The sequence below is a fragment of the Carlito syrichta genome, unplaced genomic scaffold (genome assembly GCF_000164805.1).
Source record: "Carlito syrichta isolate Samal-C Ts95f unplaced genomic scaffold, Tarsius_syrichta-2.0.1 Scaffold305844, whole genome shotgun sequence".
NCBI classification, from domain to species: Eukaryota; Metazoa; Chordata; class Mammalia; order Primates; family Tarsiidae; genus Carlito; species Carlito syrichta.
In genome coordinates, this window is record NW_007249940.1 from 697,838 (window position 1) to 718,875 (window position 21,038).

Genomic DNA, 21,038 nt, shown 5'->3' on the forward strand with positions numbered 1-21,038 from the left:
AATCAAAAAAAAAAAAAAAAAGCTGATATGGTAGAATCATCCTGTTTTTTAGTCTGTTCATGAAAAAGAGATATAAATAAAAAGACTACCAAAAGACATGACAACAAATATGTTTGCAGACTTTTATTCAGAAGCCCTTATACCCAAAACACACACAGTGAGTATGTGTGGACTTGAAAAAGGATGTCCAGATAATGAAACTGGGCTCCATTTATCAGCAGTTAGAATCATAAGGTGGCTACCAGCATGAAATGCAACACTCCAGTTACCACTAAGTCCAGTTCCTTAGAGATGCTGAAGAAATCTCCAGAACATCCAATATATCATATCTAAATCTCTCCCTGCCCCCACCCATTGCCATCTCTGCAACAAACATAGCTCTGGAGAAGTAAAGACTAAAAAACTGGTTGGTTTTTTCCTCTCAAAAAGGAAAGACTTGGGTTCCATCATTCTGTAAAGTTGTTCAAACACCTAATATTAAAAGTAAGGGCCTGATCAAACAATGTACATATGGGTTTGTGAACCAGCAACTCTGAGTAATGATCATAACCATAAAGTCTGCAGTAGAGGAGGTTGGAGTTTGTTACCACTGCAAAACCAAAAATGCTGACCACATGCTGAGTCCGACCTTCTGGTTGAATAGGTTTCTAGAAATTGATAAATTCGTATTTTTTTAAGGTTGTCATATTAGCAAGGAATGAACTTGGATTGTTCAGGCTTCCAAGGAAGTATACCTAATGCTTTCATGAATATAGTGGTAATTCTGAGAAATATTAGAATCTAAAATGTTATGGTACAGGTTAGGGTTATCTTAGGGTGATGTAGTTAAATTGTAACTGGCCAACACTCCAAAGGGTACCAATGATGTCTTCAGCCCAGGAAATGTCTAACTCCAACCTCTTTAGTTGTTTGCTTTGTGATTTAGAACTTTCCTGCAGCCCAAGGCCATTGTTTTGGAGGTAAAGGGTCCTGGGAAAACAATCTGTAGGTCTTGCTCAATAACCCTCACCATTTTCATTTCATATTAAGAAGTGTGAAATCATGAGTTCTTTTCTTTTTTTAAATTTTAGATTCAGGGGATACACATGTGTATTTTGTTTGTTTGTTTGTTTGTTTTTTGAGTTGGAGTCTCACTCTGTCACCGAGACTAGAGTGCAGTGGCCGCTCCCGGACACTGCAGCCTCGACCTGCTGGGCTCCGACGATCCTTCTGCCTCAGCCTTCCAAGGAGCTGGAACTACAGGCGCAGGATACCACACCCGGCTAATTTTTGTGTTTTGTTGTTCTTGTTGTTGTTTGTTTGGGTTTTTGTTTTGTTTTGTTTTGTTTGAGTTGGAGTCTTACTCTGTCACCCAGACTGGAGTACAGTGACTGCTCCCGGCCACCACAGCCTCGACCTGCTGGGATCCGGCAATCCCTCCATCTCCGCCTTCCAAGTAGCTGGAACTACAAGCGCGCGCTACCACGCCCGGCTAATTTTTGATTTATTGTAGAGATGAGGTCTCGCCAAGTTGCCCAGGCAGGTCTCAAACCCGCAGGCTCAGGCAATCCACTCACCTCAGCCTCCCAAAGTGCTGGGATTACAGGCTGAGCCACCGAGTCCGGCCGTGTATTTGTTAAATGAACATATTTGTAGTGGTGGGGATTGGGTCTCAGGTGACCCATTCCCCCAGATAAAGAGTGACTTTCTGCCAGGCTTGGTGGCTACATCTTCTACATTTGTTTGATTTCATGGGCACTATTCTGACCAGAAACGTATATCTTTATTATACTGATGGGTTGGCCGGGCATGGTGGCTCACGCCTATAATCCCAACACTTTGGGAGGCCAAGGTGAGAGGATTGCCTGAGCCCACAGGTTTGAGATCAGCCTGAGCAACTTGGCGAGACTGCATCTCTACAATAAATCAAAAAATTAGCTGGGCATGGTGGCACATGTCTGTAGTTTCAGCTACTTGGAAGGCTGAGGCGGAAGGATTGTCTGAGCCCAGCAGGTCAAGGCTGCGGTGGCTATGAGCGTGCCACTGTACTCCAGACTAGGCAACAGAGTGAGACTCTGACTCAAAAAAAAAAAAATTATACTGATGGGAAATATCTCATGGCTAAAGGCAAAAATACCAACTAAAGTCAAGATTATGCAGCTGATATAAAAAAAGAGCAATGATTCCTCACTATGGAAAAATGTGCACATGTCCCAAAACACAGAGAGTTCTACAGATAATCTCAAAAACTCTTTAGGCCCTAGGCTAAGAACCTCTGGTACACAAGACTGGAGAGGTAGGCAGATCCAGATAAAAAATAACATTAACTTTCTTAACCCAAAGCTTTCATTCTAAAAGAAACTTACTTAGCATCCTTCGTCCCTATCTTTTCTTCTTATCTTCTTCTCTTCTCTTGAAAGATGGGCACAGTCCCTCATTTAAAAATAAAAATCAGGCCGGGCATTGTGACTCATGACTGTAATCCCAGCTCTTTTGGAGGCCGAGGCAGAAGAATCACTCTAGGCCAGGAGTTAGAGACTAGCCTGGGCAACATAGTGAAACCCTATCTCTACAAATAATAACAGTAATAATAAATCTTTACCAAAAAATAATAATAAATAGCTGGGCGTGTTGGCATGTGAAGTTACAGTGAGCTATGATTGTGCCACTGCACTTCAAGCTGGGGGAGAGGACAAGACCCTGTCTCTAAAAAAGAAAAAAAAAATCATAGTTGGTTTATAACATTTCTGTCTGTCTTTGCTTTTCTATGTTTAAGTTAGAAAGGTCTAGAGCTGATGGGCAGTAAACATTTTAATTTATGCATTTCTCTACATGTTAGCTGTTAATATTTTTATGGTAATCTCTAATAAACCTAGAGTTTCCAAGAATATCCATATACAATTATGACCACTGGTATCATCCACCCTCCATATGCCACTGGTATCATCCACCCTCCAGCACTGGTATCATTCACCCTCCAAAGGTTGTATTTTGGTCTATAAGTATTAGCTTGAAGCTCTTTGTCCCTTTGTCCCCTTGTCCCGGCTTCAATGCTCTTTTTTTTTTTTTTTTTTTTTTTTGAGCTGGAGTCTCACTGTGCCATCCAGGTTTGAGTGCAGTGGCCCCTCCGCAGCCTTGACCTGCTGGGCTCTGGCGATCCTTCCGCCTCAGCCTTCCAAGTAGCTGGAACTACAGGCACGTGCTACCACGCCCGGCTAATTTTTGATTTATTTTAAAAATGAGGTCTCGCTAAGTTGCCCAGGCGGGTCTCGAACCCGCGGGCTCAGGCAATCCACTCACCTCAGCCTCCCAAAGGCGCGGGATTCCAGGCTGAACCACTGAGCCCCGCTTTTTTTTTTTTTTTTAATTTGATTCTCACTCTGTCAGCCACGTTGGAATGCAGTGGCCATGAGTATGCATACTCATGGCCACTGCATCCTCAAACTGTTGGGATCAGGTGATCCTTCCACCTCAGCCTTCCAAGTAGCTGGAATTACAGGCGTGTACAGCCATGCCCAGCTAATTTTTTTGGTTTATTGTAGAGATGAGGTCTCGCCAAGTTGTCCAGGCTGGTCTCCCACCCGTGGGCTCAGTCAATCCTCTCACCTTGGCCTCCCAAAGTGCTGGGATTATAGGCGTGAGCCACCGTTCCCAGCCCAATGCTCTTTCTTAAAAAGAGTGGCCCTGGTTCTAACTGTGGCACACCTGGTAATCTGTTGCTGTTTTCCCCAGCAACTTTAGTCTATGCTTTAAAGTCATGACTCAATGCATTTATAGCATTTTTTTCTGTTCACCCAGCTTGTGGTCGTGCCACTTTAATCTATCATATTGCAGCTGCTTGAATATGGGACAGTTACCCATTTTCCGTCCTTGAGAGGCTGTGTTTGAATGATTATTGTTTCTTTGCAAGTAAACTGGCTATGTTCCAGGAACTGTCTTGTCATTGAATACTGAGTACAGTTCTTCTATTGTGCTGGCAAAGCAAAGGTCCTTCATTATAACCTTAATCTGCAATGTGATTCTGGACATACATGGTTGCAGTTTTGTCCAGGAGTAAATACTAGATGATTTCCATTGATAAACTTGTTTTCAGTAGAAATTATAATAGCTACCCCAGGCAGCTTTTGATTTTGAAGATGGGGATGATAAGAGACACTTTCCTTACTATATCAGTGGTCAAATGCATCCAACAGAATGTTCTGACCAGTTGAAAATTTTCACTTGTGAGTCACTTCTTCCTTCACTGTCTCTTACTAAAAAAAGCCTCTCTTCTAAGTTAAAATTGGTATACTGTCCTCCAAGAGCATGAATGGCCCCATAAAATCCTGTTATATGAGACAGAACGCTGGGAGACAAGGAGACTGGGAACAACAAATCCATGATACAGACACAAAGAAACACACAGACAGCTTGAAACTTTCACTCAAAGAGCTTTTGAAAGTTGAAGTACCAACCTCCAACACACTTGCCAAATTAGTCTCTACCAATTCTAGCCAATGCTAAGTGTTTGCCTAAATGTAAGAGGTAGGACAAGGGGCAGGTGGCAATGAACAGATTTCATATTTTATTTCCTCCCGTCTTTCCTCCTGAGAGCTACATATTCGAATGTCTGCCATGGAAGGAGAGGATTGATCAGATGATTCTCTCAGATCTAGGGTCATAAAGGCCACTCATAATTATGCACTGATACTTTCTCTGAGTAGCAGTGTAGTGGTTAAGGGCATGGGCTCCAGTACTAGACCCCTGGGTTCCAATTAAGGTTCTGTGTCTCATAGCCTAGAGATTTTGGGGGCAATTGCTTTACCTAAGAGTCCTTGGTTTTCTCATCTGTGATGTGATGTGGCAATAATACCACTACCCATCTCATTGTGTTGTTGTGAGGATTATATTAAACACTTATATATGTATATGTGTATGTAAATGGTAACATTTAAGAAAAATCATTTACTAATATCATTATTACCAGGATTAAGTGCTCTTCCACCCTGCCCTGTCCTTTCTTTTTTTTTTTTGAATTGGAATCTCACTCTGTCACCCAGACTGGAGTACAATGGCCGCTCCCGGCCACCGCAGCCTCTACCTGCTGGGCTCCGGCGATCCTTCCGCCTCAGCCTTCCAAGTAGTTGGAACTACAGACGCGCGCTACCACGCCCGGCTAATTTTTGATTTGTTGTAGAGATGAGGTCTCGTCAAGTTGCCCAGGCGGGTCTCGAACCCGCAGACTCAGGCAATCCACTCACTTCGGCCTCCCAAAGTGCTGGGATTACAGGCTGAGCCACCGAGTCCGGCCATGCTCTGTCCTTTCATGAGTTCTTTACATTACCCTTGGATTTCCATGCCATGTTTATTGTTCCAACAATATCTTCAACTTCGGAGGATTAGACTACACCTATTTAAGTCAGTGAGAATGTTTACAGGGTTCCTGCTCTAAATTCACTTTGTGATGGCTCTGGGAATCCCCTTGGGACTCTAACACAGTAGCAGAATATAAACTCTTTAATCTATGAGGATAAAAAATAGAATATGAAGAGCAAGGAAGACAAAACTCAGTAGCAAATGGAAGACTGCCTAACACATCAAAGGTCGCTCCATGCCAGCAGGAAGTGGAAGACCAGAGCCACCCCTTTGGTTTGTGGACTGTTCACTTTGTTCTGTTCCTTACTTCTGTTCTCCCCCACTCCTCCCCCATCTCTTCACCCTTTGTAAAAAACAGCATGTTGAGGCTGCTGACGCAGAAATCTGGTTTGTGGTAGCTCTTACTGTGTGGTGACTCACGCTGAGGAACAGGAATCATTTGCCTTGTGGGGGAGGGAAACAGAGTTGTGTCTTCATGTGGGTGTGTGGGGCAACTGTTGGGGAAGTAGGCAGAGTCAGCTAAAGCAGTACAGCAGTCAGCTCTCCTGGGAAAAACCCTCGCAGACCCAGGGCAAGGCATCCCCTTGGTATAGTACAGGAACTGGGAGAGGGCAGAAATCCCAATCATCACGTTTTGACTTTAGGGGAGTCACAGAGGACTTCAAAGCAGTGAAAATTTAAAGGTCTTGGTGATTAAAACACCTAAACCTGGAGGATTTGCATGAATGACAGCAAAGACTAAAATTGTGAACGAAGTGCTACAGGTATTCGGTATATCCATTCCCCTGTCTTCCAGGGACACAGAGCTTTCCCAATATTCAGTGCTTCTCGGAACAACCTTCCAATCACCTCCCTATCTCAGATGGGTAGTTCTGCCCACCTAAGTATTGACAAGGTTGAATCTCCAAAGCTCATCAGAGTAGAAATCATGAGAAGGAAGCCTGGCCCACTGTGTGGCAGGGTCTTAGCCTCTGTTGGGCTGCCTTCTTTTTAACTCCCATGTACTTGCAGTGTCAAGCCATGAGGCAGCGATTCGGGCAGGAAGCTACTCTTTTCCTTTCTTCTCACAGGGCATGGGCAGACCTCCTCCCACCCCTACCCTTCATACTGTTCATTCACCAGGTTCCTTCTAAGTACTGCTGCCTGTTCTCCATGGCATCTACTCATGACTTCAAAGTTTAGTACTACTTAAATGTAGCTCCTCTCCCCAGAGAAGGTCAAGGATACTTGCTTTAGACTTGCCTTCCTCACTTTTCCTTATAAAAATTCTTTTGATTTATACTCTTTTTCTCAGGCCCCTCCTGGGTGGCTGAAACAGGTCAAATAATCAAATCCAAGTTTCAGTGTTGATGACAGATAGATAATAGCACACTCTGCTACTTTTCTCAGGCAACTTACACATTTTAATTGGATCCTTCAATACATGAACCCAAGTATTGGCACACTTTTTCTGTTAAAGGCCAAGTAGGAAATATTTTAGGCTCTGTGGGTCATACAGTCTTTTTCGCAACTATTGTTGTAGCATGATACCAGCAAGAGACAATTCATAAACAAATTGAAGTGGCTGAGTTCCAATAAAGAAATAAATTGAATATCATGTTTTCATGTGTCACAAAATATTATTCTCACTTCAATTTTTTTCAACTGTGTAAAAATGTGAAAAACATTCTTAGCTTAGTCATACAAAAACAGGTGGCAGGTCGGATTTGTCCTGTGGGCTGTAGTTTGCCATCTCATCCTTTATGAAAGGATTGATTCTAATGGGGGTTTTACATGATGTTATAGGTTGAACGTGATGGGGAGAAAGAGCTTTCAAGAATGGAATTGGAGCAGCTGCATTATTTTCAAATCATACAAGCTAGATGCACTGCTACATACTTGCTATTGCATCCAGCCCATATTATGAGTAATTATATGAGGGGGAACCCCTAAAAGCCTGAATTTCTTGATAAAATATTGTGTATGTATTCTTACATGTTTAAACTTCAGTCACCTCAAAAGTGCTCTCCGTTTGATGCAATACACCTATCGAGACGTTTTTTCCACTGCTCAAAACTGTTTTTGAATTTATCAATTTTAATGCCTTTTAGTGTTTCTGCCATATCTTGTTTCACCTCTTCCACATGGGCAAAATGTTTCCCTTTGAGGACTTTTCTCATCTGGGGAAACAAAAAAAGTCGCTCAGGGCAAGAAAGGGTGAATAGGAAGGATGGGGCATGAAGGTCATGCTGTTTTTGGTCAAAAACTGCTGAATACTCAGCATGGTGCGGGCAGGTGTGCTTGTAAGTCACCCATCATGAAATGGGTAAATGCGTTAAAAGAATCTTTTTTTCTTTTTTTTTTTTGAGTCAGAGTCTCACTCTGCCATCCAGGCTGGAGTGCAGTGGCATGCTCATGGCCACCACAGCCTTCACCTCCTGGGCTCAGGCGATCCTTCCGCTTCAGCCTTCCAAGTAGCTGGAACTATAGGCATGCACCACCATGCCTGGCTAAGTTTTTTATTTATTGTAGAGACAAAGTCTTGCCATGTTGCCAAGGCAGGTATTAAACCCCTGGGCTCTGGCAGTCCTCTTGCTTCGGCCTCCCAAAGTGCTGGGATTATAGGCATGAGCCACTGTGCCTGGCTGTTAAAAGATTCTTAAAAAAAAAAAAAGAAGCCAGATGCAGCCTCTCACAACAATGCTAGCTGGTACATTGATGCCAGTGGGTTCCTAGAACACTTACTCAGTGGGGGAAGCTCGAACAACAAGAGGCCTGCTCTCCAAAAGATAATTCAGATTTTTTTGCGGGTCCTCCCTCATAAGTACCAAGCACTGTGCTAGATATTTTGCAATGCATTCATCATCGATAGAATAAAACAGATGTTGTCTATGCCCTTATAGAGTTTGAGTCCCATAATCTACTAACTGAGGTAGTCGGGTGCTCTGTCCTTATAGAGTTTAAAGTACCACAGGGGAGATAGCCAATCAACAAGCAAATAGTCAATAAATATACATCAATTTGTGATAGGTGCATGAAGAAAACATAAGAGAACAGTTGTAGGGAATGACAGGGGAGCATATTTAGAAGTTGTAGTCAGGGAAAGAAGACTTGTAGATGAAGATGTTTTTGTTAAAAAATTAGCCTGGTGAAGAACAGCCAGAAGTAAGAGAAAGAGAGTAATTCCAGGCAGAAGAACCAGCATGTGTTAGGGGTCTGGGACAGGAAAAAGTTGCCTTGCTCACAGACCTGAAAGGAGACAATATGACTATTAGGACTGAAGGAAAGTGGCTTGAGAGGAGGTGGGGAAGCAGCAAAGGCCAGATTACACAAAGCTTTGTAGCCGTTAGTAAGGAGTATGGACTTCATTTAAGGTACAAGGAAAGGCCGGGCTCGGTGGCTCAACCTGTAATCCCAGTGCTTTAGGAGGCCGAGGTGAGTGGATTACCGGAGCCCGCGGGTTCGAGGCCCACCTGGGCAACTTGGCGAGACCTCAGCTCTACAATAAATCAAAAAAATTAGCCAGACGTGGTAGCGAGCACCTGTAGTTCCAGCTACTTGGAAGGCTGAGGCGGAAGGATTGCTGGAGCCCTGCAGGTCGAGGCTACAGTGGCCGGAAGCAGCCACTGCACTCTAGTCTGGGTGACAGAGTGAGACTCCAACTCAAAAAAAAAAAAAGTGCAAGGAAAACTCCTTTAAAAGGTTTTTTTGGCTTATGTGTATAGAATAGATTGAAGGAGAGAACATACACTGGATAATTAGATAAGAGTTTATTCCAGGCCCTGGTGCAGTGGCTCAAGCCTGTAATCTCAGCAGTTTGGAAGGCCAAGGTGAGAGTACTGCCTGATCCCTGGGGTTCGAGACCAGCCTGGGCAACTTGGAGAGATCTCATCTCTACAATCAATCAATCAATCGATCAATCAATTAGCTGGGCATGGTGGCACACGCCTGTGGTTACAGCTACTTGGAAAGCTGAGGCAGAAGGATCGCCTGAGCCCAGCAGGTCGAGGTTGTGGTAGCCGTGGGCATGCCACTGCACTCCAGCCTGAGCGACAGAGACACCAACTCAAAAAACAAACAAACAACAATAACAAAAGAGTTTATTATAGTAGTATGGGCAAGAAGTGATGGCTGATTAGACTAGGGTATTGGCAATAACAATTAAAAAAAGAGTAGACAAGAATGAGATTTTTGGCTGGGTACAGTGGCTCAGCCTGTAATCTCAGCACTTTGGGAGGCTGAGGTGAGAGGATTGCCCGAGACCAGCCTGGGCAACTTGGTGAAACCACATCCTCTACAATAAACAAACAAACAAACTACCCAGGCGTGGTGGTATACACCTGCAGTTCCAGTTACTTGGAAAGCTGAGGCAGAAGGATTGCCTAAGCCCAGCAGTTTGAGGCCCTGGTGGCCATCGCCATGCCGCTGCACTCCAGCCTGGGCCACAAGAGTGATATTCCAATTCAAAAAAAAGAAGAGATTTTTTTACAGAACTTGCTGATCAGATGTTGGAGGTAAGGGAGATAGCAGAAACAAAAATTATTTTCTGGTTTCTGGTTTCAATAGCTTGGTAGATCGTGGTTTCTTCTAATGAGATGGAAAAGACTGGGAGAAGAGCAGTTATATTTGGGAAAGAGGAGGTAGGGAACAGGGTACTAATGAAACACTCTGTGTTGAACAGCATTAGTTTAAGATGCCGCTGAGATCTCCAAGTAGATGTCTAAATAGTTCATTATGTGAGTCTAGCATATAGAGTTGAGTTTTGGGTTGGGGATATGAATACGAAAGAAATCAACATATAGATGATATTTAATGCCATGGTAATAGAGGAGCTCACTTAAAGAGAAAGTACATAAAGAAAAGAGAACTCCCAGAAATTAGTGCTGGGGCCCTTGAAAATTTAGATATTGGACAAAGGAGGAATATTTAAAATAGACCAAAGAGGAGCAGTAAAAGATAATGGAGAACTTGTAAAAGTGTATACTGTCACAAAAACTGAGAAAGGAGACTGTTGGATCAGAGAGTAACCACTTGTGTTGAATACCGTTGGAGGATGAAGTTAGATGCAGACAAAAGGGACACTATTAGATTTGTTAACATGGAGGTCTTCAGTGACCTGGGCAAGAGGTTTTGGTGGGGTGGTAGGGTTAGACTGGCAATGGCTGAGTTAACAGAAATATACGGCATGGTGGGATTATCCCTGTAAGTGAGCTCCACGGTTGTGATCCAGAATGCATCATTTGATGGTTTGGAAGTTTCCAAAAACGCTACTTCCTCATGGAACATTGAGTGGCATGACCCTTGACATAGCATGGCTCTTTCAAGGTGTGTTTTAAACAGAATAAAATGTTCATTCACTTATTTTTTTTTTTTTTTTGAGTTGGAGTCTCACTCTGTCGCCCAGACTGGAGTGCAGTGGCCGTTCCCGGCCACTGCAGCCTTGCTTGCTGGGCTCTGGCGATCCTTCCGCCTCAGCCTTCCAAGTAGCTGGAATTACAGGCGCGCGCTACCACAACCGGGTAATTTTTTGATTTATTGTAGAGATGAGGTCTCGCCAAGTTGCCCAGGCGGGTCTCGAACCCGTGGGCTCAGGCAATCCACTCACCTCAGCCTCCCAAAGGTGCGGGATTACAGGCTGAGCCACCGAGCCCAGCTTAGAAGCACTTTTAAAAGTCATTCAGTTTTATGTATTGTTATGAGTCTAGTCTAGAGCTCAAATTTTAAAATAAGTAAAATTTCTATTTTAGATCAAGTATATAGATTATGGACCTAATAATTTTGATTTAAATATATTGATGTAGAAGTAATCTTATTTTTATTATACAGAAGTGATAAGTGTAAAAATCACTTGTGTCTCTATTACAGCCAGAGAGGTTTGTTAATCTTGGCATTGAGCCTCCCAAGGGTGTGCTGCTCTTTGGTCCACCTGGTACAGGCAAGACACTTTGTGCTCGGGCAGTTGCTAATAGGACTGATGCTTGCTTCATTCGAGTTATTGGATCTGAGCTTGTACAGAAATACGTTGGTGAGGTAAAGTAAATTTATCAAAATCAAAGAATGTACAGTTCTGTGAAAGATTTGTAAAGTTTGAATGAAATTAAAAATGGCAATTCTACGTTGAGGAATTGAGACCTGAAATGTCTTGATCGTACTTAGTAGTTTTAGAAACCCAAAAGTCACCAGCTTTTCCTGTGGTCATTTGGAAATAGGCAACCACTTAAAATTTTAATAAATATGTTCCCTACTCAGTAGGATACCATTTTCTACAGATGTGGCTTTTACAGAAATGTCTGGTGAATGAATTCAAAAGTGTACTTTCCCTTCAGGGGTGGTGTTATGTTCTAATGAGAAAGTAAAAACAAAGAATGTGTATATGTATATAGACATATATATTTAGGGAGCCAGTCTAGGGCTATATGCATTTTATCTGAAACCTGTGAATGATTAGCATATTTATAATAAGAATTAGATGAGGAGCTGCATGAGTTGAGATATACTTTCATTCCCCAATCACGACTAACAAATCAAATTTAGTGGAGAGGAATTTCAAGTGAAAGATCAGATGCTTTATTTCCTCAAGATTTCCTGATTAGAATGTTGCCTTTATTTTACTTAACTGTTAACTTGACCTGTTCAGGCCTTAAACTTATTGCTATTTAATAGATAAGTAGAATCATGGAAATTACTTAATAGTGTTTTAAGGCTAGTAAGATTAATTTGATGGAATAGGGAGCAGATGCCAGTCTTTCAAAAGATTTTAAAACCAACTCTGAATTAACAAATTATTTTTCTTATTAGGGGGCTCGAATGGTTCGTGAACTCTTTGAAATGGCCAGAACAAAAAAAGCCTGCCTTATCTTCTTTGATGAAATTGATGCTATTGGAGGTATGAATGATATTTCAGAGAACTGCTTTAGGATTGGGATTTATGAATGCTCTAAAGTGACATGTGTTAGCGTTCTGATATGCTAATCTTGTACAAAATTTTAATTCCTACTCTTATGAGCTCTGAAACATTGTATCCACAGAGCTAAAAAAAATTAGTGCTAAAGTATAAAGGAAAAAAGAAACATTATATAGCATGGACACTTTTTAGAACCTTTATCTTTTTTGAATATCTCTTATTCAAAATGTTAGGGACTAGAAATGTTTTGGATTTCAGATACTTTGGATTTTGGCATATTTACATTATACTGGTTGAGTATCCCAAATCTGAAAATCTGAAATCTATAACGCTTCAATGAGCATTTCCTTTGAGTGTCATGTTGATGCTCACAGTTTTAAATTTTGGATTTTCAGATTTAGGATTCTCAACCTATATCTAATTCATATAATACTTATTTCTATACTTTAACAACTCCTAAATTGAGATGCATCATCTTTAAATATGGTAAGAAAGCATTGGGGCAAAATTTAATTGGTGGTGGCTTTTCTTAGTTCACATAAAATAATGTACTTGTTGGCTTCACAGTATTAGCCATGAGATCTAGACAATTTATTTTAACTAACTTGTGAGCCTCAGTTTGCTCAACTCATAAAGAGAATGATAATTCCTGCTTTGTCTATTTCATGAGTTTTTGAGAGGTTCAAATTAAGTAATAAATATGGTAGATTTGAAAACTCTGGCTGGGCTCGGTGGCTCAGCCTGTAATCCCAGCACTTGGGAGGCCGAGATGAGTGAATTGCCTGAGCTCGCAGGTTCGAGTTCCACCTGGGCAACTTGGTGAGACCTCATCTCTACAATAAATCAAAAATTAGCCAGGTGTGGTAGTGCACGCCTATAGTTCCAGTTACTTGGAAGGCTGAGGTGGAAGGATCGCTGGTGCCCAGCAGGTCGAGGCTGCGGTGCCTGGGAGTGGCCACTGCACTCCAATCTGGGTGAGAGTGAGACTCCAACTCAAAAAGAAAAAAAACGCTAACTGTCCTATAGGCATTTGCAACTGTTATAATCAGTCTATAGTAGCAGTACTCCTTAGTAGTTGAAGAAGTGTCATATGTCCAGGCATCAGTTATTATTTAATAAACTTAAAGTCAAAAATGACTTTAAAATATAGTGGACTTTGATAACACTGCTAGGTACTGTGGTTATCTAGAGTCTTGCTTTTAGACTGGATGGACGTTGTTGAGTTTGGACATTTTGCAGTTTTCAAGGGCCATACTTTGATCACAGTATATTGATACAGTGTTGTGACTCTGAAGTTATTTTTTTTTGAGTTGGAGTCTCACTCTGTCGCCCACACTGGAGTGCAGTGGCCGCTCCCAGCCACCGCAGCCTCGACCTGCTGGGCTCTGGCGATCCCTCCGCCTCAGCCTTTCAAGTAGCTGGAACTAAAGGCACGCGCTACCATGCCCGGCTAATTTTTTGATTTATTGTAGAGATGAGGTCTCGCTAAGTTGCCCAGGTGGGTCTCAAACCTGCGGGCTCAGGCAATTCACTCACTTCGGGCTCCCAAGGTGCGGGATTACAGGCTGAGCCACCGAGCCCGGCCTGAAGTCATTTTTATAGTATCATTGGAGTATGCCTTATGAAGCTGTGAATTCCAAGTGGATTGTGTATAAAATAGTCTATTAGGATGCAGGAAGAAAATACTATTATTTCTGTTTGGTGGCTAGTTTTGTTTTGTTTTGCCTATTTTGGTTGAAATGAGAGACTGACAAGAACCTAGGACACTTTAGTATATACAGATCAGCTTGATTATGGTTCTACTGTATTATGAATTTTGCCATATTTCAAAGTGCAGTTTTGGGAAATTTAGAATAGTGACAGTTTTCAACATATAATCAAACATCGTTATAGAGCTAAAGTTTGCATGTTACTCTGTTGCCTCATTCAGGTGTATATTGTATTGAACAAACAGGCGTTTTTGAGTGATTCAAAAAAAAAAATTTTTTCTTTGAGTCAGGGTCTTATTCTGCCACCCAGGCTGGAGTGCAGTGGCACAATCACAGCTCACTGCAGCCTCAACCTCCTGGGTTCAAGTGATCCTCCTGCTTCAGCCTCCCAAGGTGCTACGATTACAGGCGTGTGCCAACATGACTGACTAATTAAATTTTTGCTGGGCGCGGTGGCTTACACCTATAATCCCACTTTGGGAGGCCAAAATGAGAACCCACAGGTTTGAGACCAGCCTGAGCAACTTGACGAGACTTCATCTCTACAATAAATCAAAAAATTAGCTGGGTATGTGGTGTGTGCCTGTAATTCCAGCTACTTGGAAGGTTGAGCCGGAAGGATCACCTGAGCCCAGCAGGTCGAGGCTGCCATGGCTATGAGCATGCCATTGCACTCCAGCTTGGGTGATAGAGTGAGACTCCAACTCAAAAAAAAAAATGGCTGGGAACAGTGGCTCAAGCTCATAATCCCAGCACTTTGGGAGGCCAAGATGAGAGGATTGCCTGAGCCCATGGGTTTGAAACCAGCTTGGACAACTTGGTGAGACCTCATCTCTACAATAAATCAAAAAATTAGCCGGGTATGATAGCATGTGCCTGTAGCTCTAGCTACTTGGAAGGCTGAGGTGGAAGGATTACCGGAGCCCAGCAGGTCAACGCTGGGGTGTCTGAGAGCGTGCCACTGCACTCCAGCCTGGGCGACAGAGTAAGACTGCAACTCAAAAAAAAAAATTTTTTTTTTTGTAGAGATGAGATCTTGCTATGTTGCCTAGGCTGGTCTCGAACATTTGGGCAAGAGATCTTTGCACCTAGGCCTCCAAAGTGCTGAGATTACAGGCATGAGCCACCACGCTCTGCCAAAACACAAAATTATTTAAAGAGTTTAAAAAATACTTTAAAGGAGACTATGTTGAGTAATCTATGATGAATCCTTTTGATAGGCAAGATTCACTTTCTAATTAGTTTTGTGGAAAGCAGGCAGTTTTTGTAGGCTTTGTTTCAAAGTGAGATGTGCACACTTATGCTGGAGGGCATGATTTCAGCTGAGATAGCCAATATTTTCAAGTTACGCATAGTGCTACTCTGAGTGGACTTGAAGAGCTTTTCTTTTTGTCGTCTCAGGGGCTCGGTTTGATGATGGTGCTGGAGGTGACAATGAAGTGCAGAGAACAATGTTGGAACTGATCAATCAGCTGGATGGTTTTGATCCTCGAGGCAATATTAAAGTGCTGATGGCTACTAACAGACCTGATACTTTGGATCCAGCACTGATGAGGCCAGGGAGATTGGACAGAAAGATTGAATTTAGCTTACCTGATCTAGAGGTAAGAAAACCATTTCATTTTAGAAAAGGTTCTAGAAAAAACTTGAAGTTTTTTTCTTTCTGTAATGTTTTTCAATTTTAATATTTCCTAATTCCCTCATTTTCAGGGTAGGACTCACATCTTTAAGATTCATGCCCGTTCAATGAGTGTTGAAAGAGATATCAGATTTGAATTGTTAGCACGGCTGTGTCCAAATAGTACTGGTAAGTGGAAAGGTCTTGCTTAAAGTGACTGGTCTGTCTGTTAAAGTGACTTTAATAAGCCTGTCATCTTTTTGTTTGAAAGGTGCTGAAATTAGAAGCGTCTGTACAGAAGCTGGCATGTTTGCCATCAGAGCACGGCGAAAAATTGCTACTGAAAAGGATTTCTTGGAAGCTGTAAATAAGGTCATTAAGTCTTATGCCAAATTCAGTGCTACTCCCCGCTACATGACATACAACTGAGTCCTGAAGGATTTCAAGTGAAAACACTTATAAGTGAAGTCCTAACCTTATATAGACTTGTTAATAACCACTTTGCAAAAAAAAATAAATGGCTTCAAAATTGTATGCTTATTTCCAGATCTCTTTTCTCTGTATTACAATAAAAGGTGATATCTAATGTCATTAAGCAGAAAACTTGTTTACTATATGTTGACTGTTTTTGACCCCTACCATTTGAGGGTTTCACATATATAAGGTGCTTGCTTAGACCATGTATGTTCTAAGCATGTGCTGACTGGGTGCTGTAGATATGTTCTCATTGTATTCCCCATCTGTCCAGTGCAGATGATCAAATAGATCTTGATCTAATGTATGCAAAAACTTTCCTACTTAATTTACTTTTGGTGGTAGAGCTGGGATTGAAGTTCAAGTTTGTCAGCTCCATTACTTGTGCTGCTATTATGCTCTTCTGTCCCTCATCAAAATAGCTTATATGACCACATGCATTATGATAGTTTTTCCTCTACCATGTTAAATAATAAAGCTTTGGCCAACCGTTTTTTAAGTGGAAAAAACATTTGCTGTAATATGTTTTGTTTTGCCATTTGACTAATTTCAAGTTAATCAAGAAGAATTAGTGATTTTAAAGAACAGCAAGGTGGTACAGGTAAAGCAGAAAGAAAATGTATGCACATGATAAACTAATTTAGTAAATCTGGAATTGGCTTCATACAGAGAAAAATGATAATTTCATTTTATTAGTTGTTTAAAATGTTGGTAAAGCTCCTGTTAGACTTGTGATCTACAATGAGGTGTTTTTAAATAAAGGTTATATTAGAATCCTCAACAGATTTCTTAAAAATGATCTCTTGACTGGGCTCAGTGGCTCAGCTTTTGGGAGGGTGAGGTGAGTGGATTGCCTCAGCCCATGGGTTCGAGACCAGCCCAGGCAACTTGGTGAGATCTTGTCTCTACAATAAATAAAAAATTAGCCAGGTGTGATAGCATTCGCTTGGAATGCTACTTGGAAGGCTGAGGCAGAAGGATCGCTGGAGCCCACCAAGTGGATGCTGGGGTGGCTGTGTGTGTGCCACACTGTACTCCAGCCTGGGCAATGGAGTGAGACACCAAAAAAAAAAAACAAAAAAAAAAACACCAAATCCCATCTTCCACCACAATTACCCCTTCCTTTGCCCCAGCACTGAGACCAAAGCACAATAACGAGTATTTTTATTGAAGTTAATTGTTCATAAATAGGTTGCAAAATAAGAGTTAGATAAATTTTTAGTTCACAAGAGAAGTTGACAACATCAAAAGTGCTATTACATTGAAATATTTAAATTTATTAAAGTTTTTGAGTAAAAAAGTTAAAGCCCTTCGTTCATAAAAGCCAACCAACATTCATTCTTTTTTGATTTTCTATTTTTGTGAACTTGATCAGAAAAATACATCTTTTTTCTAAACCTGCCCTAGTATTTCTTGAGGTATGAAATAGAGCAAACTATTTTCAGGTCCTGCTTTCAATAAGATATGCTCAAGTAGATGACTAGATTTTTTGAATGTTTTGATTAGATAAATCTAAGCATTTAGAACACACTGAAGTCTCCACTTTTCATATGGCCACATGCTCATATACACCAATTTGAGACAACTAGAATTGGACATGTTGCGCTCACTCAAGCCTAATATTATGTAGACAATAATCTTGACATATCAGTTAGGTCCGTGATGAAAATCTGACCACATATCATACAATGAATTATTTGAAGTTTGGGTGTTTCTGCCTAGGCATATGTATGCAGACATCAACATTGACTAGATTAACATGTTTTTATCTTATTTAAAAAGATAAAATATACATTTACTGGGAACTCCACCTAAAACATAGGTGTGTACCCATACACGTGTGTGGACACGTACATATATACATATATCAGGATGCTGATAAATCAGGATACAAAGGGTTTGTGACTTTAGAAAATATGCTGTAGAGTTTCTTTAAAAAAACTTTTTAACATTAAAAAATGTGATTCAATTTATAAAACTTAATCTTCATGACGCTTCTCAGGTTTATCCGTTACATAAAGTATTATGCTATACACTGTTATAATGAAAATCTGGTAAGCCTTTCTCAAAGGCAAGATGGATTTTTCAGATGCTCAAACTTGATTAAATTCAAGCAGGGATGTTACCTGGTGCGGTGCTGGCTTTTACCATTTTGTTAAGACTGGAGGAGTTTCAAAACCATTGCATGCATTTTGGCTGGCTATATGTTTGGAGAATTAGATGATACTTTGTCAGTTCTCAGCACTTCCATGAGCATTCAAAACATCAAGACTCTAAACATCCTGAATCCTAAAAGCATTCTTGAAAGGTACACTAAGAAGGACCAACAGCATTTTTGCACTCTCTAAAGCATACAGGCTCACACAAAGGAAGTTTTGTTTGATTTTAAAATTTAAATAGATTCACTATCTTTAAAGGGGCAGACATAATTGATAGCGACTTCCCACCACACACCCTACCCTCTCTCATCCCCACACAAGGGCACACCCCCCACCCCCCAACACACAGGAAAACACACATACCCGCCCCAGGGCAGATTCTCTGGGTTTGCTACCCTCTATTTTCTTCTTGCACACAAGAGGGCAGATTCTGGCTGGTACCTTCTTTGTTACACAGGTAAGGCTACAAGATGAAAACACGTGGACTGGATGTTTTAGATATTGCCTGAAAACTACAAAATGAGCAACTCCCAGGGCTTGAAGAGGACCCATACCCTTCACTGTTTCTCTGGATCCCACTACAGATGAGTGCTTGTACAAAGTCAGTGTCTATGACATGAATTTGCAATTCCTGGGTCCCAGTTTATAATTGTTTTCAAACATATTCCATTTATTCAAGAGGCAGAGATCAACAACTGTCATACTGTGCAGGATTTGAGAAAGTCTCTTTACGAGACCTTCAGAACAGGGCTTTCTCATACTGCCATGAAAGTAGGCTAGTCTAAGTTTCTGTATCTGTCAATGTATATGATTCCCATTTTGATAGGGCGATATGAATCCGAATTTGAATCAGGGCTGAAAAACACATAGAGACACACGTACACTAGCAGCTATTAAGGCCCAGAAAGAAAAGGTGGGCTTATACATTAATTCTATGAAAGGCAGAGACAAGATTGTAAGATATTTGTTTAAAGGTCAGGAAATTTAACACTGTATGAAATAATTCTATGTAGAACACTCTGACATATTTACATATAGGTGAAATTTGTTTTGAAATGCACTCATTCTCAGAGATGCTAAACAAATTGCTAAAACAAAAATATATTTTCCCACCTTTACTAAGACTTAAGCTTTTTTATGTACATGATGGAATTTTACTCAAAATAGGTTGATAAAGAACAGAAAAGTTAAATACAAATTTATAAGCTATAGACAAATACTTTTTGATACACTACTTTCAATCTATCAACCACTGGAGCACGAGAATCTACTGTATGACAGGCATTTGTTGGCTGATGCTAAAGAAAATGCAATGAAGTATTTTATAACTGTTTAAAATCCTTAATTTCTACTTAAATGGCTGAAATGATATAGGTCCCTTACAAAAGTTTCTAGTATAAGCTGAAGTTCTACAACTACATGCTTTTTCAGAAGGCAGTCTGTGTCAGAAGGCAGATGTATCTGATCTTGCGTGTGATGATTGCAAAGGAAATAATGTAAATTTAATTTCATTCTAGAACTAGATAAACTAGTGATTAGAAGGAGGAGTCTATTTTGAATTAAATTAATAAAGACATTGAGGAACCTGATAGGAGTTAAACACACCATAGGGTTTGTTTCCAAGTAGGCCATGCTAATAAAATTCTATCGGGATCTGACAGCTTTTCTCCAGACAATGTCATATTTCTGAAAACTAAAACAAGTCAGTCAGAAAACATATAAAACAAAACAGACAAACTCACTATTAGCAGGAATTCTTAGCAGAGGAGACTTCAGATAGGCCTGTGCTTTGATACACAGTGAAGTGGTAGAAACAACTATAAGAGCAAGAACTTTCTATGACAAATTGGTTTAAAGATTACTCCCGCTCCAACCATTGACATTCCTGTGGAATGATTAAGTATTTTGCTCCCTCATAGGCTAAAAACTGAGTTTGATGAATAATTAACTGATAATTGTTATGGAGTTCTAAGAAAGATATTAAACTATACATGGGGGGGTTAGCTTCCTTAGAAATATGGTCTTTAAAGCTACTTCACTATTAGCAACAATAATGCTTCTAGACACAGTTGTGACAACTTAGGCATTTAGAAGAATATAATGGACTGAAACATATTATACATATTCATGAAACTACCATTATGCCAAAAAATAGAAAATCTAAACAAAAAACGATTCTGGACCTGATAATTCAATGGAAATAAAGCATTCAACCTACTTTTGAGGAGAGAAAGCTATAGTTTGTATAACAACCATCTAATAATTACAGAAGAAATTAGAGAATTAGAAAAAAAATCACAAACCTTAATAAAATAACTGATTTAAGTAAGAATTATTACTCAATGTTAACACTTCTGGGTTCCCTGGCTAATGGGAAGCTGGACATTCATTCAGTGCCAAAGGAACCCCTTTTGGATAAGACTGGAGTCATCAAGAGGAAAACCTAATTGGAGGATCAGACTGTCATACCAATCCAGCGATCGATCCTAGTTAATGGTAAGTCAGCTAGATAGTACGTGCTTTCTGATGTGATACAATACAAAGCATGTGTGAAGCCTCTAGATAGAACTTGCAGGGAATAAAGAAACTAAAGAAACCACACCATGAAATACCAACTAGACAAATTCACAAGACGGGATTCTACAAGACAACTGCACAATGTCATTCAAAAACCAAAAACAAAAACAAAACTGTGCTAGATTAAAATAGACTTAAAGAACTTCAAAAAGACATGGCCATTTGCAATGTAAGATTATAGAATGAATAACAGCTTGGACAAACCAACCCCATATTTGGGGACAACTGAGGAAATTTAAATATTCTAAGGTAAAAATGTTGTGGAATGAGAAAGTAGAGATTGT

The 21,038-nt window shown here is 40.6% G+C and overlaps 1 protein-coding gene across 1 annotated transcript; it reads left to right on the forward strand.

Annotated features, from left to right (window-relative positions):
• Window positions 1-11,175: 11,175 nt before the first annotated feature.
• LOC103265114 (26S protease regulatory subunit 7-like) lies at window positions 11,176-16,527 on the forward strand (the record flags this gene model as incomplete). Its single annotated transcript, XM_008062820.2, has 5 exons — window positions 11,176-11,343; window positions 12,112-12,199; window positions 15,328-15,530; window positions 15,637-15,733; window positions 15,816-16,527. Coding segments are annotated over 5 exons (714 nt in total), but the record flags the coding sequence as incomplete, so codon positions are not given.
• Window positions 16,528-21,038: the final 4,511 nt, after the last annotated feature.